Source organism: Cyrtonyx montezumae, unplaced genomic scaffold, assembly GCF_038088225.1.
Source record: "Cyrtonyx montezumae isolate F1298 unplaced genomic scaffold, pur_monq_1.0 scaffold_6, whole genome shotgun sequence".
Classification (NCBI taxonomy): domain Eukaryota; kingdom Metazoa; phylum Chordata; class Aves; order Galliformes; family Odontophoridae; genus Cyrtonyx; species Cyrtonyx montezumae.
In genome coordinates this window covers 6991769-7016967 of record NW_027072067.1, presented here as the reverse complement: position 1 = coordinate 7016967, position 25199 = coordinate 6991769, and the positions used below count along the sequence as shown (strand labels likewise).

At 44.5% G+C, this 25199-nt stretch overlaps 1 protein-coding gene across 2 annotated transcripts in view; it reads right to left on the bottom strand.

Annotated features, from left to right (window-relative positions):
• Positions 1-20671, bottom strand: part of FAM120A (family with sequence similarity 120 member A) — a 50474-nt gene extending 29803 nt beyond the window's left edge. For both annotated transcript variants that reach the window (XM_065749762.1, XM_065749763.1), the window contains exons 1-7: positions 19908-20671; positions 15969-16215; positions 11134-11216; positions 3249-3377; positions 2676-2772; positions 1512-1612; positions 935-1218 (exon numbers count right to left, since the gene is read on the bottom strand). In XM_065749762.1, the coding sequence (XP_065605834.1) occupies positions 935-1218; positions 1512-1612; positions 2676-2772; positions 3249-3377; positions 11134-11216; positions 15969-16215; positions 19908-20381 (1415 nt within the window). In that variant the 5' untranslated portion in view covers positions 20382-20671. The remainder of the gene's footprint in view (positions 1-934; positions 1219-1511; positions 1613-2675; positions 2773-3248; positions 3378-11133; positions 11217-15968; positions 16216-19907) is intronic.
• Positions 20672-25199: the final 4528 nt, after the last annotated feature.

Genomic DNA, 25199 nt, shown 5'->3' with positions numbered 1-25199 from the left:
TATATATATATTTAAAATAGGTAATTTTCCCACTTTAAAGTTCTGCATTACAAAACAATGTATGATCATATATTTAAAGTTGACAGATTGCACCAGAAAAATCAAGTCCAAAGCACCACGTGCAACTGCAGATATGCTCAGGATGCAGTATCGAGGAGAAGCGCATTTACACTATCACACAAAATCCTTCAGAGGCAATCACTGACCTGCTAAAGCCACAGGTTTTGATTCTCACATCGCAAGCCACTACACCCAGCAAGACAAAAGGTAAACAAACTGCCTCTGTTCACACTTCCTTTTTGTAGGTCAGTAAGCAGTAATTACAAGGAAGTCTGCGCAACTTTATTGCCAAGGACAGACACACGATCTAGCACAAGTCTTAAAACACTTCTGCAGTAAACAAAGCACATGAGCAGGAGAGAACAAAAGCAATTGCACTGCAGCTTTGTTATATACATAGGCTGTCAATGAGAGCTCTTAGGTCACAGTGTTAAATCTTGGGTTTCCGACAATCTCATCAAGTTTCTCTGCAAAACCACACTACCCCAAAATATTTGAAGCACAAACACTACAAATTCAGTAAAGCTTCAGGCAGCTTTCAGTTACTGAAGTTTTAATGAATTGTACTGTGAGGTAGTATTTCTTTTACACAAAGAAAAGAACAGGAAGGTTTTATGACATTTACCAAAATCTCACTCCTCCCTTCTTTCAATAAAACATAAGACGGGAAGCGGAAAAATACTGCACAGTATTTGGGTTTGGATTTCTGCTCATCAAGGAACAAGGTGACAAGAGTGGATATACTCACAGCCACAGTGACCAAACACTGTTTTCTCTAAGTCTATCACATTGTTAATAAGCAGATTTTGTTACTTTCAGGATACTGAATGATTCTGAAAATAAGAGTAGGAGAACATCCTTGCGAAAAACTTACTTCACTGCACCTCCATTGCCTTCATCGTTGTCAGAGGAGGATGATGTAGAAGAGGCAGGAAAATAGGTTGAATCCACATGATTAGGGCTCCCACTCTGAGCTGGATTTATTGGAGAAGATCGTTCATACAATGGTGTATGTTTTCCTTCATGAGGAATGTTACTGTAGTTGTTCTGCTCAGAAAGATTTTTTCCACCTGTTTCCAAGGTGATGGCTGGCTCAGAGAGACTGTATGGGTATGGGCCCTGACCTTGGGCACCACCCTGACTGGACATCTGCTGGGCCTAAAATATAGTGATCTTTCTTAAATAAAGGTAACAATAAGGCTCTTGTTTAAAAAACCAGACATACTATTTAGCCGAGTATATCTTCCAAACATGCAAATGAAATCTCAGCTCTGTCTTGGGCACGCACAACTTGTTGCACCACACTCCATAGCATCTTTAAAGCTCCAGGGTAAAAATGCAATCAGTGAACACGCAGGCTAAAAATTCAGACATAACTTTTCCCATCTAGATTTTAATTCAATGAGCATGATATGTTTCTCTCAAGGAGGAGAGCAGAGGGATACACTTACCACAGGTTTTGCTTGTAGTGAGGTCTGTGGAATGTTAAGCATCTGAGAAGGAACATATGGTGGCACTATCCCAGGCATTCCAAACTGATTTGGTCTGGCTGCTGCATTGCAAATGGGGAGGAGGAGAAATAACAAACAGGGGGAAAAGAAAACCACTCATGAAAATGCTCACTACTTATTTGACACCATTTTTACCTTTTTTTTTTTCCTTTTGCTTTCATGGTTTATTTTTTCTTGTTCTGTTAGCAGTACTGTTCTCCACTATGCCTTAAATCAGTTTCATTCATTTTTTAACTCATAATACAAATACTCTGTAGCTGGTGAAGTCTATTTTACTTGCTTCATGTTCTCTCAAATGTTTTCCTCTCTCACTGCTGTACAATAATTTTATTCTACCTGGAAACCAAAGTAAGCATCAAGTAAAAAAAAGCCCAAGAGATGTGATAAGCAAGCAGCTGGCAAAAAACAGTGTCACAAATACACATAACACTGGTACATTCTGTCACCTGAATATTGGTTCTAGAGTAGACTTAATACACTTTTCATTGTAGCTATTTGAATGCTAAAAAAAAGTAATAGCATACCAGTACAGTAACAAAGCCTTTGGAAAATTCCAGCTCAAATTACATTTTAGTGTTAAGAATGAGGTGTATGTGCTATGGTCACAAGGTTAGTTTGTAAACCTTGGAACAATCTGAGATGGCATCAATTAGTGCCTACAGTTTTAGTATGTATATTATGACATAAAAGAAAAAGTCAAAGGCTACAAAGGGATTTGTAAAAAACATCGGCTAAGTCCAGTGTGGAGTATGAAATACATTTTGTGGAGAAGAAACAGAAACTGCCTTCATGATTGGAAGTAGACACCAGTTTTCATTCATCTTCAGCACTACATTCTGAAGCTACCTAATGCTTAGAACTGACTTGGCAATAGCTAGAAGGAAAGTAAGTTCGGGTTCTTACTCTCTTTCTGGTGTAAGAGCACAACCTCTGCAAAGACTGTGATAACTTATTTTATACCCTGTATTCAAAATGAATGAATACTGCCAGAGTGTAAGTATGTTTTTGTAAGACCCTACTAATAATCTAGGGTTATTATAATAATAATTTAGGGTTACGTCAGTTTTAGTTAAAGTGAGAAGTTTTGTTTTCTTAATTACTTACCTATGTAATGTGGTGGATGAAATGGCATAGGTTTATTAGTTGCTGAGTAATAAGCAACTGCTCTCTTAAATCGAGTAACTTTGTCATCTGTTCTAGACTAAAATAAATAAATACAAAAAGAAATATCTATCAGGATCAGATCCAGGCATGACATCTACAGGTTAGCACAGCACTGCAGAGTAGTCAACTATAGTCAACTATATGTGATATATCACATACAGTATTAATGCCTATGGAGCCATGGAGACTCACCCTCACAAAAAATACTGTCAGCCCCTGTAAGGATAAAGCTTGAAAAACACTACATACCTTCATGTAGACAAAGCCAGACTACAGAACCTCTTTGCTTATCAAGAACTAAATTTCAAAGCACTGCGACTAAATGTAATAGTTTTGCCTTCCAAAAAAGAAGACAATTACATTAGGGTGCCTACGACACCGCATACAACAACAGACTCCTGAATCACCTAATTCAACACCCTGTTTTTACTGAATGCATTTCTGCAACACAAATATAGGGCACAATTGTTTAAAACTAACAGACAGACACTTCATATTTTCTTTATACTTTACCTGTGAATGCTGAAAAACGTCTTTTGCTATGGCATCCAAATCAGTAGTGTCCTGAATATTACGGACGTAGTCAGCTACAGCTTTGATCACTACGTCACAAGGTGGTAAAACTAACTGGTGAGCACGTACCTATGAAAACAAACATGTTACTATGAGATAACAAGGTAGCCCAAGATCCTTCAGTTACACAGTAAAGAATTAAACCAACTCTTTATTGAAAATATATTCAACGAAGTCAACATTTACGGATTTAGTATCTATCTAAATATTTTGGTGGCTTTCCACCTTGCCTTCAAAACTTCACGTTAAACAATGACTCATGTATTTCACATCTACAGTACATATGTGTCTACACGTACGTAGGAGAAACCTCACCTCTATGGAAATATTTGCTGCTTAGGTACCTGTTCCAACAACAAGGTCAACGATGCTAATTATTATGTCACTTTCCAGTTGGACATTTCCTCTAAAATACAACTTTTTAACAATATGAATACATACATTTGGTATACAGAGAACTAGAATTATTCATGTTCTACCCTTAGATGCGTCTGACATCCTATACTGACTTACCTATTCTGGGTGCACAAGAAACATGCAAGTAAATGTGTGCTAAAAAATTCCCTCAAGCTCACGACTGAGTGCCTCCAGACCATACATTTGTGTCTACAGAACCCAGAGTACAGTCTACTCAAGATCTTAGCAAAGTAATGAATTCCCATTGATTCACTGGTCACTGACTCAGGCCACGGGTTTGAGAACATAAGAATCGCTCTGGATGTTACAGCACAAGAACTCTGTTTGTAGTAAGAAGAAAGAGCTGGAAGAACTTTGTGGGATGACTTCCAAAGCCTCTGCAGCTCCCACAGTTCAGCAGCTGACAACTGCAGATGGCTCTGCTGCTGTGCCAGAAAGTTTTAGACTCAAATCTTTCGCCTGAACCCTTCCAGTGTTTGCATGGAGAAAGGAAGGAAACCGGATAGCCCTGGAAACCCTGGCCCTCCATCTCAACTCTGTCAATAGGCTCCTCTATATCTAGCCTCCTGAAAATAATCTGAGGATTATTCAGCGTATGATTATGGGAATTACCTCTTATATGCATTACATGATCCTGTATGCACTACAGGAAGTTCAGGCCAAGCAACCACCACAGCCCACGGTGAAGCCGAAAGCTGTGAGCTGTGCTGGAGCTGGGCCTCAAGAGCTGCTCGCTGCAGGCAGGTCACTGCCATCCCTCTGCTCTGCACAAAGTGGGCAGAAGAAAGGCCTCGCCTCTAACTGCGTGCCCTACATTTCAGGGAATGCCTAAGGAGCTTGTTGAAATATCAGTCTGGAACCCCCCAAACAATTCTGGAACATGCTATCAGTAACTCTATGGCCAGCCAGGTTTTTAACTTTTATCTGCCCATTTCAAATACATTGTTGATTCAAGATTTGAGAGGTCACAATTATGTTTAAGAAGCGTTCTAGCTTTTAGTTATGAGAAAATGTGAAAAATCTTTATGCTTGCCTTCTACAGAGCTACCATACTTTACTAAAAATACTGTAATTTAGCCTTGTCAGAAATGCTTATGCAAAATTCCTATTAACACCTCACTAGGTTTATCTTCACAACTCGAAATCGGCAACACAAGCCCTTTTTATTTCACATGCAGTCTACCACATTACTTTGTCTCCTCTGCCTGTATTTGATCATTTATTATGTACACTTACTCTGCTTTAATATTTAGGCTGCGGAAATTTTGCTCAGATTCCTATTTGCATTAATTTCCTTCCCCTCACATCTACTTCCCAGAAGTGTCGAAATATTCATTGTGTATCTGGACATTCTCTGCCTGGGATGAACTCCACATTTTATAAGCCTGACTAAAGAACAGTCTGATTTAGTTTTGTCAGTGACCCAGCAGTTTTTATTATTTATTTTCACAGACAGTAAATTTCAGTTTCCAGTAGCATGCAATCCAAATGTACAGAACAATCCCAAATATAGATCACATTCACACAGAAGCTTACAGGCACAAATACTGATAAAGGAATTTAGCTCCAATCTGCAAGCAGAAGAAATAGCTTTTCTTCTCACTGGTAATCTGTGCTGTTTTAGGAACACCTACCATTTTATTTGTACACGTAACAGTTACACATCTCTAAAGCAGCTGAATCATAACATGGCTGTGTCGTGTTAGATGTGCTCCTTGCAGAGCACCCTGGAGAAATCCCATGTTACTGCCTAAGTGTTCCTGCAGTGTCTGCTTCAAAATTCAGAGGGTGAAAAGAATAAGCAGTATCATCAGGTTCATGTCATTTCTAAGTAACATTTTTAAAACACTGAACAGTTAGCATCAAGAGAAGATAACACTCTAACATCCAGCTCAGACTGTGCAAGTCCAAAGCTCAAGTGAGGTGAATTAAGGGCTTACTATGCATACCATAGCTGCTCTTAAACCAACAGCCTGAGGACCTCAGTGGGGCATACTCTTAACTCCTGATATGATACCTTCTTAAAGTACAGATTTACAGTATTACAGACTGTGAGACATTTCAGATGTCTGGATTTTCTTTTTCTTTTCCTGTTTTAGAAGATATCTAGCCCGTAAGTGAGAACACCATCAAAATGAAATGTACTGTGAGCTACACAGAAGCCAAAACAGAGAAGTGGAGAAATTAGATCTACCTGAAGATTTCTAACTTCCTAGCAATCAAAAATTTCAATTTTGCACTGCATCATAAATGAGTTTCTAATCAGGTGTGAATTAAAATATTTGGTAAATCTTCAGTATTTATTAGGTATGAGAAAAATAAGAGAGCAGTAAAATTCATAGAAAACCTGTTAATTATTCAAAGTTGCTGCTAGTTCCGTGCTTAGAAAAAAATTTCAGAACAAAATCAGAATCATAGTTTGCCTATTTTTTGTTAGGAGAGGTTTCTTCGTAGAAGCTCTTTTCTTCTTTATCATCTACAGAAGAGTTTCATACAAACAACATGAAAAATGAATTCTGAAAAGGCCAACAGAGGTAGATTACATTTTCTAACCTCATTCCCTCAACATGTATGACATCTGAAAAATGCATTTGCCTAGTTCTGAACAGATTCCTCTCATGAAGGAGCGCTGACAAGAATCACAAGCAACCTACAAATGCACTTTGGCAGGATTAAGTTGGGAGAGGAAATTAATTCTACAAAGGTATTTGTCAAAATGAGAGGCTGAGAGCAACATTACAAGCCTTGAAGCTAAAAGGTAGCATTTTTTAAAAAGCCTTGGTTTTGACCAAATAAACTTGCAAAACTGCTTTATCAGAAGGGAAAAGGCTCACATATAGGGCATTGCACTGGATTATAGGACACTGTAGAAAGCACTTAAGCTATGCCTGGAAGAGCTCCCCCATTCAGGGACAACTAGAGTTGCCACCATCTCGGGGCTGCAAAGCCTTTAAAGGCTAATCAACACCAGTAGCAGCATTTACTGTTGTGCCTGCTGGAAACAGATAATCCGTTTACTTTTATTTTCAAACCACTAAAAAAGAGGCTTTGACTGTTCAGCTATTGCGAGGTGACACACAGGGAACGTTTTTTACGTTGGCGGGAGAAAAGGCTGAAGACCTGAGGAACACAAGTTATCCAGGTTTTGTTATTTTTGTGTAGTAATTTCTACTGAGAACCTATCCGAACAGTCTGCGTCTTATCTCAGCCTTTGAAAGCTAAATACATTTAATCTTATGGGCTCGTAATGCATCTGATGTAACAACAACCTTTCTGAAGAGGCAAGTTCACAGAATGACTTCAAATCCTCTCAAACCAGAAAAGCTCGGCTTTTCCCTTAAAATAGGGTTATTCCATCAGAAATTCTCCCCCTTCCCTTCTCCCTTCATCCTGGTTGGAAAATTAACTTCCTACTTCTGCATGCCATGGTGGCAGCAAGAGCACACAGAGCCCTGCTAAAGACTTACAGCACAGAACTACAAGGAAATCAAATCTAAACCAGGGAACCAAAAGACTGCAAAAAGAAAAGGGACGAGCACAAGCATAAACTCAAGGGATGAGACAGGTACACGGCATATGAGAGGATCTGCATGACACTCCTACGCAGCACCATGGACTTGAGGCCTTGGCTGCCATCCAGGAAGACCCAGACAAGCAAGTGGAACAGGGCAGCACAAACCTTACAAACAAAAAGCAAGCACTGCAATTGGTCACTACGCAGGCTGGAGCTGTGCCAAGGAAGCCTGGGGACAGCCAAAGGTGAGCCAGCAGGGCAGAGAGCAGAGGCCAGCTGGGGCCAGGCTGGGATCCCAAGGGTACAGCTAGCTGACTGAGCTTGGGATGGCTGCTACTCCTTGGAGTTCATTATATCACCTCCGTAACAGCGCATTCTGCTTTGGGCTCTCGGTATGAGACAGAGGTCAAGAAAGCTGAGCAAGTTCAGCTGAAAGCCATACAGACTGTGAAGGAGTTGGAGAGCTTGGTCTGTGAGAAGAGGCTGAAGGACTGAGGCTCATTCAGGCTGGCAGAGATAAGGCTTTGGGGGTACCTTGCAGCAGCCTTCCAGTACCCACTAAAAAGTTATCAGAAGCACGGAGCCAGACTCTGCACAGCTGTGCACTGTGAAGGGACAACAGATAAAAGGCAGAGACAGACACAAGATGGGTCCAGCTCATGTGCCAGGAAAAACACTCTTCCCATGGGCACTGTCAAGCCATGGAACAGGCTGCCCAGACAGGTTGCACAATCTCCACCTGCAGAAGTTTTCAAGGCAAGTCTAGGTAAAGCACTGAGCAACCTGGTCTGACCTAAAGCTGACCACGTTTTCAGCAGGAGCTTGGACTAGATGACCTCTCAAGGCCCTTTCCAACCTAAATCACCACTGCAATGATTCTTCACATTCAGCATGAGAACAATTTACGCATATTTTAAGAGAGCATTTGAGAAGCAGCACATCAAACACCTACTTAGCTCATCAGCCTCCCTCTGGCAGACATCCTCTTAAGTCAACAGAAAGACAAGAACCTAGAGCAAGTCACAGAAGCAGCCTAACCTGTGTGTTTCTGGACTGCCTTCTGGAAGCATCTCCTTTTGTCCCTCTACTGAGCAGCCAAGGAGACTAGACAGATGATTTTGCCAGGTATAAACAGATATGATATATTGTATGGTGGGCACATCAAGGGCTTGCCAAAGAGTTCAACAAATCCACCCTTTCAAATCCATCCTAACAGGAAGATAATCCATCACAGATGAAGACATCCATCTCATATAGTTTCCCTGCATATTCTTCTCTTTATATATCTAATAATCTCTTCTCTTTATATATCTAATAATCAAATTTAAATAATCTCATTTAAATTTGTCAATAGAATTTCACTGTTGCTGGGGCCTTATGACAGGCAGGTACGGATGCTGTCATGACAGTTGTTAGGTTATTTCCCACCTTTGGCAGACATGCCAATTTTCTACCAGTGAAGACTGGTAATTCTATTCTACGTCATCCTTGGTGAACTAGTAAAGCTTCTCTCCTGGGAAGAGCAACCATTTTATGTCTCATTTTATAATAAAAGTTTGAGAAGGAACAAAGAAAATAAATTGTATGTTATTATCTGTCATAGACCTCACTGACAAATAACTAATCAAGCCACTAGGAACTGTAACTGTTAGTGCTATTGCTCAAGATTATACTTAGAAATTAATGATTAAAATGTTTATGCAATAGTATGATTTTTAAATACTAAATGAGGTGAATGAGGTGTGGAATAAGAGCCCTTGGTTTGGAAAACTCTTTAACAGTAACTCTAAATAGAGGCAAAAAAAAAAAAAAGCTAAATTTGATAGCATAGCCCCTAATTCCCACCCCTTTCTAACTTTTATGTTAGCTTGTGATTTTTTAACTGTAATGAAATTACGTCTTGCTCTCTAACTTACACCTAACATAAACATGCCTCAAGTTTATTATTAAACATCCATAAAAATTAGAAGCAGTGTTGCTTTCTGCACATTTGCAATTAACAAAAAGCTATCTCCACAGAGATAGATGTAATGACATCACTGAGATACATAGCATGAAATAAAATTGAGTGAACAGCTACTGAAACAAGTTATGATTTCAAACCATGAGTATAGTTGAAACTGAAGCTGAAAACCCAGGTTGTTCCACGACCAGTACCTAATGTAAGACTGGTTTCCTGTGGGCTTCTGCCCCTTCTGCCTCAGCCCAGTTTCTTTGACTCTTTTGACATGGCTATCAGTCAGGAGACAGAAATGCTGCAGTTAGTTTGGGGCTATGCATTTAATAATTGACCAGCCAGCTGCTGTGAAACAAAGCAATGTGTTGTGATAGTTTTTTTCCCTGAGCAAGCGCAATAATTTGGGTCCTTTTCATCAATAATAGCATATCAGATTTCATAGAGCTAGCAACAACCAGATGGGAACTGCTTTCAAATCTGATTACCATTGGTCAAGAGATTAAACAAAGGGAGGACTGCCTAAATCAGCCCAATGATCTCTAAGGAAACAAGTTTCATTTCCTTAGGACATCAGGTAAAAAGTTCAATTGGTGCTTACACTGAAAACGTAAATGCAAAAGGCAAAGATGACAAAGTCTAACTTTCATTCTAGTCGAGTAACTCTGAGTATTCAGAAAGCTTTTCAAAAGATCTCTGCAATCATACTCTGAACTTCCTAAAATATTGATCTGCTCAGTCTGAAAAGCAGGAAAGTACTCCACACATCAGAAAGTTTATGAAGCACTTCAAGAGAAGTCCTACATTTTACCCATCCTAGTCAAAAACAAAAATACAGGCACAATCCTTCATTCTTTCATTGTTTCATCTCAGATATCTGAAGGTTGTGGCAAACATGCACGTTTGTATTGCTTTATGCTTACGACATGCTGACACCTTCCTAAAAACAGGAGCAGTAGCAAAAAAGGGACGAGTGTAACATCATATTGTCACAGCTGTTTGCTAAGCAATGCTTGTGAAAGCCTTAAAAATTCTGCTTGAACCTGTTTTTAAGTTCTACCTTGAGCAAAATAAGTTGAATTTTTTCCGTGCTTAAGAAACATTAGGAATGTCAAGAAATAAAGCCCAGAGAATTTACAAAAAACAAATTCATTTGCTATATGGAACACCTTAAGAGAAGAAGATGTATCTATTGTGGCAGAGGGAAAGGAATTTCAGTATTACTCCATTCTCCAGTGTGTCCATGATGTTCCCTCTTATAGCCTCCTGGCAGATGCACAAAGCAAGTTTGATGAGGCAGCAGAACAGACATACTGTAAACTAAGAGCATCAGACAAGCTACTTGCCTCAGAAAAAAATCAACAAAATAAACCTACTGAAGACAGACCAAGTTGATTTTCTTGCACAACCAACACTGGTACATTTACACCTTAACTTAACAGGCACAGGTAACTGACAACTACACACAAACTCAGATCAGTAGGAATTAATTTAGTAGGAAGATACGCTGCTGATTATTTATGATGGTTGAAGAATGTGGCTAGAGTAAAAAATTCTCCTCTAAAAATAAATAAATAGAGAGAAGATACATTCTCAAAGTGAAACCACACAGCGAAGTTACTGGGAGTACAGCTCATGTAGCTGAAGGGCACTGAGAGGGATAATAAAGGCTAAGTTTAGCCTGGTAAGGCTAATCACCCCAGGTATCCTCTGCAGTCAACAGAGAGAAGCATCAGAGGATGACTGAGAACAAGAGCTTTGCATAGCTGCTGTGACTCAAAAATCTGCATGAGCTATGATGAAGGCTAAACTGAGCCTTTCTGAATAAGCTTCCTCTTGCTCTTTATTATGCTAGCAAAACATTTTTAAGTATTACACTGCTCTGATTAACTCTCATGACTGATTTTAGCTTAACTGCTAGCAGTTACATAAATTCGTACCTTAAGTGAAGCTAGTGGATGTTCTGGACCAAGTAAACTCCAATGAAATGAAGCCAAATCTTCATCAGGTAGAATATGATTACCTAGAAAAAAAAAAGAACGTCAGAAATACACCTTAAAATTTTACATACTGATTCTATATGCAGCAAAACAAATCAGCAATGAGTCCTCAGTTCATTATGTTTACCAACAAGAGATTAATCCTGCAAGTATCTTTCTGTTACTCCAGAAAAGCCTCACTAGTAACACCATTACTGCAAAACACACTACTCTGTCTGAGGAGCACTGCTCAGGAAACCCAGGTCGCTAAAGAAGCAACACAGCCCATCACAATACAAGGCACCAACCTCACCTGGCATGTCTTATTAAGGGATCCTTACAAGGCTTTCATAATTGGGGTGCAGTGGTGCACGAACACTGCTGCTCTCCAACAAGCAGGAAAGCCCATCCTGCATCCCAGCACACGCTGTCAGCGATGCACAACAGCTGCTGCTCAGTAACACAGCAGGCACATTTATCTACCCTTTGGGAGCACTGGTAGCTCCAGTAACACTCAGCAGGCTCCCAGTTCCTGAAGATTCTTTCACTGACCTACCAAGTCAGACAAGAGCTTGGGCTGATGGCATCAGAGTGATTAGGAACATCTTTAGTAGCTTGAGTGAGTAAAGATATTAGCTCTATCTACCAAACTGTTCATGCCACATGGAAGACCACTTAAAAGATTGTTTTGTTTTATAGAGCACATTAAGTTCATAAAAAAATCTCAGTAGGACATATTTTGAACATCTGAATTAACTGAAGTCTAACTAATCCTCTGATGGAGTTCAGAGTCTGTGACTCCAAACTTCATAAAGATAGAATGTGCTGTTACACTTTCAGTAGAAAACTTACTAATATCCTCAATACTTGGTGTTGATAAAGCAGCAGATGAGCAGTGACTGTATACATTTCATTGATGTCAATATCCTTACAGGTTGGATGGTTCAGGGCTTTTTTTCCCCGCATTTCAGTTTAGACAGTATCCCAGGCTCTCACCTAAGTCAACAGTGCTAAGTTAACCACAACAATTTTCTTGCTATTTTTGCCTGGAAAATATCTGAATTTGCTTTTAGTGCTCTGGAACATGTGAAAATGAAGAAAGCAGTCCATGACCTGGTGACTACAGGGCATCTTCTAGAGAGGGAAGTCTTGTCCAGTCAGTACTTCACCTCCTCCTGAGGTCTCCATCAGGAAGACATTATAATCTTTATTTGTAAGGAGCTAAACTTGAAACTAACACCACAAAGATTCAGCAGTTTTGTCTGTAACAGCCACGTTCTTACTAACCTAACCAAAGTAGGATTAGACAGCCTTATAACACAGGCCTGATAAAAATCAATTACAGACAAACCACTGTACATTTTTGTAATAACTAATGGCAACTCCTGCAGATTCTAAGATTATCTTAAAATAGTCAGAGCTTCTCCCCCTTCTACCAAAACTTCAATCCTGTTTGGTCTCCATCTGTCATTTCAGTTAATTCCATCCTCTCAAACACGCACGTACTGGACAGTTTGGCCATCTGACCAATTCTCACCACGTGCCAAGTTTTACAATTCAGTATGCTGAGCGCAGCAGTGCCTTCCAGACTCAGGTAACAGGTGGTGCAGTACTTACCTTACGTGGTTCTAACATTTTACTGAAAATCAGAACGAGCCTACATAACCAGACACATGTTACAAAGTACTGCCACAGCAGGAAAGAGATCAACGTTATATAAGCAACCTCTATTTCTTGACCTGGCTGAACAACCTCAACGTATATTGATTTTTCCCATTTTAATGGCTTATTATAGTGTATGCCTTAGGTTGTTTTCGGTTTGTTTCTGGTTTTTTTTAAGCAATTAGAAACTAATTAAAGCCACTGCCCTTTTTAAAGAGTTCAATGATGTCCAGCCCTATACCTCACACTGCGTTTGTTTTTCTTTACCACTCTCCCTCCCTCCCCCCCCCCCCCCCCTTTTTTTTTTAAACAATTCTTATGTGCTTGAGTCAAAAATTACCAAAGAACCAAAGTCAACCCCCCGCCTGCATCAACATGGATCAGGACAGAACTCTTTGTAAGTACATTCTCAGAGGGCACATTATCCTGGTCACATTATAACTAGGCATGACAAGGATGCTCTCATATTATGAAGTCAGAATGATAAAACTAAATTTGAATGGGAAGTTGTAAGAAGGAAAAACCTATCAGAACTAACAAACATTCTCTTTAAAAATCTGCCTGGTTGGCACAATCACAAAAACATTTAGCTGGATACTCACATACAGAGGTGGTATCCAGAAATGTAACTCAATCCCAGAGAATTTGCTATCAAGAATGTTTGCTCTTACTGCCCATCTAGGTGTCCTTTCACAAGCCCCTCCTACTGTTAAATGTTTGGCAAAATCACTCAAGACCTTTCACCTCCTCCATACCCCAAGACTCACCCTTGAAGCTAATGACAAGAAAGTATCCGAAAACTAGTTGAGTTTTCTCTACACAGGAAGAGTGATTTGTAGACCTGAAGCTGAATACTGACAGACTCTTCTCACAAGTTCTGTCCGTCACTGTATAATTGTAAGCATTAAACCAGCAGCTTCACTGCCATTATTTCAGAACACATTAATTTATTCCAAAACAAACTACTAGCACTGGCAGTAGTTTGTGTCATCACATCCAGAACTGAAGAGCAACGTAACATTTTCATACACCTTCCCATGTAATCAAGTGCTCAGTTGTACTTTCCCATTCTGATTTTCTTGTTTCTACTTACAACGTTCAACAGACACCCAAAGAGGCCATGGGAAGAAAGGCAGGATAGACATGCCCTTAGATACATATAAAAAAAATAAAATTACAGATCTCAGTAAGCTAGCCTTCTTAACATGTTGTACACTATACAAAATTATGTGCAAATATACATTCAGTATTTCATTAAAAACCTAAGTCACTTTACTCCTAAGGATGTCAAAGTTGAGAAATGTTGCTGGTACTTCAATCAAACAGCCTCTGTTGTAAGCTCATACAATATTTTTTTTGGATCACCAAATATCTAGCTTTCCCAACATTCACTAATATACAGAACTACTCATCATGGTAAGGACTCTGAATATCTGCTGCTCTAACAACGTTCTGCTTTGCTTACTCATACTGAGTGCACTGAATGCACTAAGCTAAACTTCTATCTGTACCTCTGTACCAATTTGGGAAAAAAAAGCTACAATACCTTTACTAATGATCTGAAATGACCCCAGGGGTTGTTTGGGTTTTTTTCTCCTGAGAGCAAATACAAATATTTTATCATGTAAGACATCAAGAGAAAATGTTCAGGAGTTTCTCCCAGTAAATTTCAAAACCTACAAAAAAAGATTTACCGGTATATTTTTTGCACAACATTTAATGTGACGTGGCTCAACTGGCCAAGCAGCTGTAAGGCTCTAACAAGTTCAAACATCATCATTAGCATGTAACGCACGTTGATTCTATAAAGCATATCTGCAACTGTGAAACTGCTTTTCAAACAGGAATTCTTACTCACTAAATTGGCATTCAACAACTTATTTAAAGAATCCAAAACAAAGCCCAGCAATAGTAGTGTGCAGTGTAATTTACACAGCTTTTGTTTCAAACTGCAGCTTGGCCAATCATCCGTCACTCTTCCCCACAGCCAGGGAAGCACGTAACTGCACTCACATGATAAAATCACACTCTAACAAAATCCAGCTTCAGCCAGGCAAGCACCTGTGGCTTTCTACTCTGAGACACTCAGGTTCTTTCCTTCTTATATGGAAGGTATCTGCCTGGACTAGAAACAATTTAATATTAAAGGCAATTAAAATATCATTATGCTAAAGCAGTATCACGTAGCTTCTCTCATTTGCAGCTTTCAAATAAGACTTATGTGCATATCACACACCCACACCAAAATACAAAGTCGGTGAGAAAACAAAAAGAAAATCCAGTCTGCTGAATTTCTCTGTTCGACATGATCAACAACATGGCTACTCTCTGCTTATTTACCCAAAACAAAGTCAGAATACTCTCAGAAATAAACCTTCCTCTATCAGGTATTCATTCACTCTTCCACCCAACACTGCAGTGGGAATACAGTATGCTAAAAAAGCCATCTCATTTCAGCAGAGATGTGACACTCAACTTAAGTCTGATCTGCAGTCCTTAAAAATCCTACACCATTCAGCCTTAAGAAGCAGGAGGGCTGAAGAACTATCCAGACAAGGCTGGTGGGGCAGAGGGAGGCTGATCACTCAGCCCTTGTGGCACTCTACTGAATTTTAGAGAATTTCTGATGCTGCTGTCATACACGTTCAATATCTATCTGGAAGGGGAGAAGACCCTGCAGTGCAAAAGCCTGCACTTCGAGTACGTTATTTTGAAGATTCAGAAGTATTCTTTTCCAGTCTGAAAACTGTATTATTCAGATCAGACCTCATATGTCCGATCAGAACTAGCAGAATCACAAGTGTCCTGAATTCCCCTCTCCGCCCCCAACTCTGAGAACAGTTTGGCAAGGCAGAGCTTTGCAGGATTCTTACTTCCTACTCTTGTTTCCAGACAGCCACAGTCCGCATCACTCACAGGTCACTACAAATCTGGCATCAGCCTGACCTCATTAAGAAATAAAAAATAAATAAAATCAACTGCACCCTACCTCAAGAGCAGTCAGAATGACTAAAACAAAGGGATGGTTCTGCCGAGATGCTTTGCCAAATCACACACACACTGTAAAACAGCTGACAGGAACTGAAATCCTAAGTCTGACTAGTAGCATTAAGTTCCTTTATTACTTCACTTACCTAAAAGAGCAGCAAAAATAGGAAAGCGATTTGGATTCAGGTCCAGTTGCTTGGCAACTTCATGCATTAGATATTGGCTTGTTGTGAGACTTTTCCCATTACGGCTCAGTTTTAGGGCATGGGCACTGAAATAGTACGGGATGTTGCACAATGCATAATCGGAGTCGTATGCAACCAAACCATGGAAACCTTTTTCTCTGCAGAAAGCAATTACTTCTTGATGATGATCCTCAATGCTCTGTGCAACCTGTAGTGGAAGACAGAGTAATTAGCCACAGTGCGAAATGGCAGCACTGATTCAGCACATGCATTATGATATATTGTGTCTTTCTGAACCCATAAATGTGTATTTGGAACACCTGCAGAATATTTACAGCAATTAGAAAATCCAATGACACGGCACATACAGGCAGGCTGCAAGGAACGCTCGGGAGCACGACAGCAGAGCTGGAGGCCTACACACTGGAGTGCGTTATGCATTGCTCAGCCCATCTGAACTAACTGTTTATTAACAGGAACACTCAAGCTCTAAACATATTACTGCAGCAAAGCCTGTGTCAGATCCAGGGAAACAGCCCTCTGGCTGCGGCTCCTCAGCAGTTCCAAGCCAAAGTGCCCCACAACAGCACCCCCACCACAAGATCACTTATCAAGTTTTACAGCTCTAACAGGAACAAACTATCCCAAGGCAGCAAGGGTAAGTGTCTTAAACTTCCAAATGCCCATGTGTCCTGGGAAGCCCAAACACTTTTCTTTCCACCTTCAACTCCCCCTAAAACCACTCGGTGCCTTCACCATCTATACAAACAGCATCCAGGAGTTCAGAAATCTTGCATGAGCCGAACGCTGGCCCAACCCAGCCTCACTGTAACAAGGTACACAGCAAGCTGTACCAGAACAGCAAGCATAAACTATGAGCTGAAGCCACTGCATGCACTCTAACAGTGGTGCCAGTGCCAGAGCTGCTGCTTCCTTGCAGCCAGGGCCCAGCCCCAGACAGCGGCTCACTAAAACAGCGAGCCCCAGGTGACCACCCTTTGCCTGCTGCTGCCTTGAAGTCAGTTCCTCAGCCAGCTCTGGTCACAGCCTTGCAAACAGGTTGCTCATGCTGTGCTTCTCCTGCACAGCCTCTCCTTTCAGCAAAGTCCCCAGCCCCCAAAGGCAGCGCCCTGCACAGAGCTGCACCCACTGCCAGGGGAAGCTCACGGAGCTCTATTTCCAACACCACCTTCTTTCCTGAAGTGCTAAGAAAACATGACTTCCTTGGAAACGTGCTTATGCCACAGTGGTTCTCAAAGTGAACTGCGTTTGTGAGAACAGCAGTGTTCATTCTCCCAGCAAGTTTCCTGTCCCCTGCACACAAAGCAGGAACAGCTTCAAGTGCCACAGCAAGAACTTCAAGGTGTCAGGTACACACAGCAACCAACCCAGGGAAGGCTTCTCAGCGAAAACGTGGGTCCGGGTATGTTTCAAATGAGGGTATTCCTATTGCTTTTGGTTTTTGTTTACTTTAAGGGTAGACCAATTTAAACTACGTACAAGTATTAAAATCAACCATCTCTGAGCACACACCAAGCAAGTTTCTGCTACAGTCTCCGGCAGCGCACGAGAGTCGGATCCGCTTCCTGCTCCCCATGCTCCCCCACCCCCTCCCGCACTGACACAGCGCTCCCAGCCCGGAGCCCTTTATGTAACACCACAGCGCTCCAGTCACTGGGCGGCCGCGCGGAGGAGAGCTGCCCCAGGACGAGCAAGCTGCAGCGTGGAGCTTGAGCAGGGGGTGAGCCGGGGCCAGCAGCTCCCGGAGCAGGGGAACACCGGGTGCAGCCGCAGGCAGGCAGCCACACACCTCTGAGACCGCACCGGGTGGAACAGCAGCAGCACTCCGAGTGGGTTTTGAGACCAAATCTCGTGCAAACACGAGACGCTGGGTCAGGGAGAGAATTCCGTGTGAGTGGCAGGCACGTGTGTGTTCTGACACTGAGAACAAAGTCTCACCAAAGTAAGGAAGGTGTTAAGATCAGCGCTGTGGAAATACTTCAGTTTCAGCAAAGACTCTTAGCGGTAAAAAGCTCCTTTTAGGAACTGCCCCTCCCTCAAACAGTCAAACACCAGGTCACAGCGCAGCCAGGAGCCTGCAGGATACGTGTTGTAGCTGGGAGGAACCTGTTATTTTTGCATCCTGCTGAAACCATCTGCGAGCGATTTGTAATTGTTCTGGATGGAATATGCTCCTTTCTCGCTCCTCTCTAATTACCAAATTAGATTAAGCCCACGGCCAGTCCCTAGGTCTGCACAGACGCCTTCCACTCAAGGCTCAAACGTTTCCTGCAAGTATGAAAATCAGTTTTGTATTTAAAGTGAAGCAACACTCAAATACAACCGCTCAAAGGAAACAGTGAGAAAGCACTGGAATTGGCAATGGTATTGATATCTGCCTCGTGCACGTGTAAATAAAGAAGTCACCCATACGTGCACACAACAATCACACGTGTGAGCTGCACTCACTGCGTGCCCACCAGGGGGGTGCTGGGAAAAGAGAGGGGGGAGTCTGGGGAAGATCCACGCAATAAATCTGACTTATAAAGAGATTAAACTGTGTAAGGGAAGAAGAAAAACAGAACACAAAAATGATTCAAGCACAACAGTACTGAACAGACAATATTATGCATGCTGCCACTATAACCATGAAATACACCACCTACCCTGGATGCAAACCAACCCAAGCAGCTTCCTGAGAGCTGCAGAGGTACCAAACTGTGCACCATCCTCTGCACACCACCACAGTACAGCACGGCCTTTGGGCAAGGAACAGCCCTGTGCAGCTGGCTGCCACTCGTGCTAAGTGCTCACCTCACACAGATGCTACCCTCCACCTCTCCCCCAGCAAAACTGAACTTCCTTCCATTTTTATGTGAGGATTATACAAGGGGCCCAGCACGACACATCCTCTCATTCCTAAAACTGTTTGTGGAGATTAGGAACAAGGTCTATTACTGCAAAATGGCAAAGCAGCTAATGCTGCCGCTAAGCCTGAGAGCAAACACAGTGCTACAGGTGACACCGCGGCACTTCAGCAGACAGGAACCGGTGTGTAACAGTGCGTGTGCCTGAACAGCAGTGAGTCCAACGTACCCAAATATCCAGCTGCTATCACTGTGAGAACAGTGGTTTCATATCGTGTGCTATGTATTGTAGTACTGCAGTAAAATCCACGCTAAAATAGAAATGTACTGTTACCCGTATGCCGCCTTCACCACAGACCGCTACACCTTCATAAGGAGCTGAGATTGACGGTGCATCCTCAACCAGAGCGAGGTTACCGCCCTTGCTGCACGGCGTCTCTAACTTTGCGCACTGTGACCGCGGCTATCCCTCCGCTACACGGCAACGCGCGGGCCAGGGCCCGCTTGCACTGCGCCTCAAATCCTCAGCAGCGCTCCTACGGCTGCGGCCCGATCAGGAAACGAGGCACGGCCGCGGAGCGGGGCTTCCCCGGGGCAGGGCCGCACCCCGCCGCCGGGCCCGCGGCACCGCCCGCCGCAAGTTGGAGCGCGCCGGCCCGGCCGGGACTTGTTGCAGAGCCGCTCCGTTTCTTTTCCTCCCAACTCCCGGCGGGCAGTTGCGCCGGGCCGAGGAGGGACATTTTGAGCGCGCCGAGTCCGGCCCCGAAAGAGAACATGGTGGCGCGGGGCCTCGCGGCTCCGCTCGGGGCCCGGCCGGGGAGAGGCCCCGCGCCGCTCACTCGGCGGCACGAACGGCGGATCCCCGCGGATCGAGGCCGCCCCCGCGGGCCGACATCTTGCGGCGGGGGCCGCGCGGGGCCCGGCGCCGGGCAGGGGCAGGGCGAGGCCCCGCTGCCATCTTAGCGCGGCCCCGCCCGGCCCCGCTTGGGTTGGGGGGAAGGGGGGAGGGAATCGGAGCGGGCCCGGGGCTCACCTTGATGTGGAAGCGGATGAGGGCCAGGCGGATGCAGTGCGCCATGCAGACGGGCGGCAGGAACCAGACCTTGGGCGGCGGGGTGCCCTTGTTCTGGACGTGGCTGACGATCTGCTGCGCCGTCTGGCGCTCGTTGCCCTGCCGCTTCACCCACTCGTGCAGCCGGGCCTTCTCCAGGGCGCCGTTGAAAAAGACGAAGAGCTCGATGTTGCCGTTGAAGCAGGCCTTGGCCAGGGCCGCCAGGTAGCCCAGCATGTGGTTCCACTGCCCGCCGCTCACCCAGTCCGTGTAGAAGCCGCCGTACAGCCGGTGCAGGCAGTTGTCGGCATCGATGAGGAGGCGCAGCGGGGTCTGCGGGGGCCGCTGCCGCCCCCCCCCCACCAGGCTGCCCCGCGCCAGCTTCTGCAGCTCGACGGGCACCACGGCGCTGGGGCAGTGCTTCTCGATGTAGTCCTGGAAACCCTGCACTCCCATGGCGAGCGGCGGGCGGGCGGGCGGGCGAGCGGAGGCCCCGCGGCGGCGGCGGTGGCGGCGGAGGCGGCGGTGGCGGCGGGGTCCGGGCTCGAGCCGGGAGTTGCGGGCGGGCGGCGGGAGCGGCGGGGCCGGGCGGGCGCGCTGGAGGCTGCGGGCGGCCGTTCAGCGGGGGGTCGTATGGATCAGGGGGGGGCTCATGGCTGCCGCGGCCGCCATGTGCTGCTCTCACAGAGCCATGGCTCGGGGATCCGGGCTGCTGCGGCTCCGACTGCCGGGGGGAGGGGGGAGCGGCACAGCGCAGGAAGCCAACCCGCCGCCGCCGCCGCCTGCAGCAGGGAGAGCGGAACGGGCGGGACTTGGCGGCGGCCGCCGCTGCCACTCACCGCGCGGGGCGCGCGCTCCGGAGCCGGGTGCGGTGGGGGGGCGGGGGGAGCGCGCCCCCAACGCCGCCGCCCGGTGCCCGCCCGGTGCCCGCCGCCTTCACGGCCCCGCGCTCTGTCCCGCCCTGCCCTGCCCTGCCCTGCCCTGCCCTGCCCTGCGGCCCCGGCGCGGCGCGGCCCGCGCAGCCCGCCCGCCGCGGCTGTTGCATAACCCAAGCATGCGCGGGAGCGCGGGGCCGCGGGCGGAAGCGGGTGGCGGGGAAGGGGAGGGGGCTGCGCGGGGGCGGAGGATCGGGGCGGGCGGTGGGAGCCCCGCGCGGTGCGGTGTTGCTACGGCACGGATCCCCGCGCCGCCATCGCGGGATCCGGGCGGCAGGAGCGGGGCAGCGCGGCCTCCGCCGTGCGAGGTTCTGGGGTGGCCGGCACCTGTTGCCGCGGCGCGGGCTCCCCGCTCTCACGGGGCCCGGGCACCGCCGGGCGCCCCGCCGCGTGCAGCCGCCGCTCCCTCTGGCGGAGGGCTGTTGGGCAGCGGCGGGGGTAAGCTCACCTCGGCTGCGTGGGGTGTGCTCACCACGATGTTCTATCAGTCAACAGCGCTGCAAGACTCCATTCGGGCCGGATTGGTATCTAAAGCAAACGCTCGTGTCTGAGAACTGCAGTACTTGGCAGAGCTGTGAAAGCAGTCAGTGAGAAATACATTTCTGCCCGGAAATTCGTTTTTGTAATGATGTGAGTGCGGTTCCCTGAGTAAATAATCGCGTGGAGTCATTTTCTATAAGTAGTCATCACGTGTTACCATAACATCTAAATAATAAAGCACAGAACATTTTAAAAAGCATACAAAATACGGCAGCGCTGCTAATGCAAAGACAGAAGTTTCAGGAGGAAGGGCTTTATGATTCTTAAGTGCCCCAGAATTGCCCAAAACTTGCTCAAAAGAGCAAGTGCTGCGTGCATGAGGTGCATAGAAAGCGGCTGCCCAGACATGCGTACGCATAATCAGCACTGCGGCTGTGTGAAGTACAGGGTTTGATTGCAAACAGCCAAAGGACGGTTCGATAACTTCAGAATCAAATCTTCAATTAAACCATATTGCACTCTTCAAAACAGGCACTTAAGGGACGCTTTTTTCATCTTTTCTTGGCCATCCACGTGGTGGCCCATTCTTAAATTAAGAAACAAGCGTTGGGTGGCTGATTGAAGGACAGACCAACGTCTGAGTACTTATTTCACAGCATATTTAAGTTCGGTACTCTCAGGAACGACAAGTGATGTAAAAACAAAACATTTCCTTAGTTTACTTTGGTGTTTATTATTTTATTTGTTCATTCTGTTGCTCATGCTTTGTAAAAAGGAAAAACTAGTCCAAAGCACCCAAACTGTTGACTTTGGTGATGCTCTCTTCCCATGCAGTTAGTTGGGCACAGCACAGCTGAGAGCCACGGACTCACTGTGCAGACACAATCCTCCCTCCCCCGGAGAAAAGAAAATGGCGTAACAGAGGAAAAGGCACCGAGGAGCATTTTTCTCAGCACAACACATTGTTGTCTGCTAGCTGTATAAGGGAAGAGTTAAAATAAGATTATTATTAAAGTCAGTGACTCATTAAACAACCTGAATAGGAGAGAATTAGGAGTGGCTCCCTAGAAGGAAGGAACTGAACAATCATTAGGAAGAGCTCCTAATGAATAACCGTGTCAGGGCAAGAACATAGAGATGAATGTTATCATTTCAGTCTTCGTTCTTCTGCTAATGAACTCAGGTCCCGCCGTGAGATGAATGTGGATGCAGGCAGTGGAATGGGCAAATTTGGTGGATACGTGTGCCTGGAGATAATCGGTCCATGTATTATTATTATCTGTGAAAAAAAACATACTGGTTTTATCTGATTTCCCTTATTATTTCTCGTCCTCTCTCACGCTGCTGCACGTCATCAAGTTGCTGCTGCCCGAGAACTTTGCAGTCCTCACTGCTGCTGCAGGAGCAAAGCTCCTGTCCTGTCTGCTTGCTGCTGGGACGGGGAGCGAGCCCCAGCCTGTCCTGCTGCATGCATCGTCACTTCGGTGCACAAGGGGACATGTGCCATTTCTATTAGTATCTCTGTATGCAAATGCAGACATTTGGAAGTAAGCATCCAGGAAGTGCTGAGATTCCTCTTGGTTGAGATGTTAGCTGCCCTATTTCCTGTAATCTGAAGCAATTGACTGTAGTAGGGGTAGATTGTATGCGGTGATAAAATGGGCCCTGTTTTCTGTCATGGTAATTTTTTTGCCTACGTACTTATTCAAAATTTTGCTTAGAGAAGCTTGCAGAATCTTCATGTGGTTTATATGAAAACAGCAACACTTTTGCTGGGACACTTCTCCAGAATGACTCACCTCCATCCTTAGTGTATAAGTTTAGTAAGTTATTTCCTTTTTTCTTTTTTTTCATGTTGTGGGCATGCCTATCATTTACCCTAAAAGTACTTCTAAAATAACAAAAAATTGAGGTAAAAAATTATTTTGGTTAAAAAATTGTCAGTGATTGTAGTCTGGCTTTAGCTTTGTACTATGGCAGTTTCTGCCAGGTGAGTGTCCCTTTCACGTCTGTTAGCTTGGTGCAATTAAACTATATAAAATCACACAAATTATACCACTAAAGAACTCCTGTTTTCAGGTACCCCTATTAGCTTTCAGATAGCTACGAATAGCATCATGTTTTAGCAAACAGAAACTTTTTTCAAATGTCTAAGATAGCTAATGACGGAATGTTTCCCTCTTAGGACAAAAAGATATGAATATGGGAGGCACCCGAGTCATTTAAATGCTCATCAGTCTCTCCATCAGCATTAGCTCTTAGATGACATCCCATCTATTTCTGGAATTTCTTCCCTTTTCAGCTTTCTGCAAGATGTGATTGCAGAAACCCATAGGTTATTGTTCAGCTTAAATAGATCTATTGCTAAAACAGTTAAATATTTTCTTAGTCTACAGGAAGGAATGTTATTCTTCCAATAACAATTGGGTAATACCATTTCTCATAGTTTCGCTTAAAAAAGATTATCTTTGCAAAGCACTTTCCCAAAATGTTTAGGTTTTACTGACCTACCCTAACACACATCAAGTTCTAACCTTTCAACTTCATTTAAAATTCAGCTTCCAAGGGAATTTAAAATGGTGAGGAACTGGTGGCATTAGTGGCTGGTGAATATGCCTTGCATCTTTTCACCGGGATCAAGCTTTTTCTGGTGGCTGTGTCTGTATCCTGTCTGGTTTGGTACAGCGTGGATTTGTGCAGGAGGACTGGTGCTCAGGAGGAGAGTATTCTTCTTCTGCATGTTCACACTGGCAGCTATGAACTGCATCAGCTGATTTTGCATCATCACTTGCTTTTCAGCAACCACATGGACTTTCTCAAGTTCTCTGTCTCTTTTAGCAGAAGACTGAGAATTGCTAGCAAGGGCTTTAAGAGATGCACAGTAAATGACTGTTTGCTGAGTTTTTGTTTTTCTTTCTTCCCTCCCAGCTGGCCAAATAGGCCCTTAGTGTTTTGTGAAAGTATATTGTATGTCCTCTTTACCTGTCTGAGACACTGTTTTGCTCTGGGGCTCGGGAAGTCTGCTCTTCTCACTTGCTTCATGCAAATGGGTGCTGGTGGTGACTGTACAGAAAGAAGTTGTGTTTTTTCCCCTCCTACTGGCACATGATTTTTCATTTACCTTATCAGAAAGCTTGTTTATCCAAAGTATGTTCTTCCTCATTACATTTTTCACTCTTAGTCAGAAGCCATGTTGTGGTAAGCTGTCCTCTTTCACGCCTCTTCCTAGACAAACACTGTTGTCTCTTAGTCAGTCCTTCCCAAACTGCTAAATCAGCACGTTTTCCACGTGTGTCTGTGGAACATTCCCATGAAGAAGTGCAACCCGATGGCCCGCAGTGGTGCAGTGGCCACAAAACACATCAGTGGAGGAGTGATTTCTTATTGGGAATTCCATTCAGCCTTTTCACTTTGCAGCTCTGTTGCTCCTGTGATTGTTTCCCTGTGGCAGTGCCCAGCAGCCATGCTTGCCGTTGGGTACCAACTGCTGCCCAAGTGCCTGGAGCTGTGGCTATGAAAGAATAAAACCCACATCACATTTTGTAGTACCTGGTCCTCATTCCTCCTCAGACAATACCTGTTTTACGTGTTTGAAAAAAAAGCACGTTTAGGAAGTCTGCTTTGCCTGAGTCATCTGGACAACAATTCACAGTTCTTGTACAGGATAAGAGAGGCAGAGAGATGGGCTGGGTGGGTCACAGCAGAGGGGCCAGGAGGAGCTTGGTGGCTGCCAAGGCGGGGATTACACCACTGCTTGCTGGCAACCACTTCTGCACTGCACTTTTCTTCTGTTTTCCTGGGCCAGCTGACCTGTTAACATCCCCATCTAGTCTATTTTTTTCTCTTTTTCTCTTTTCCA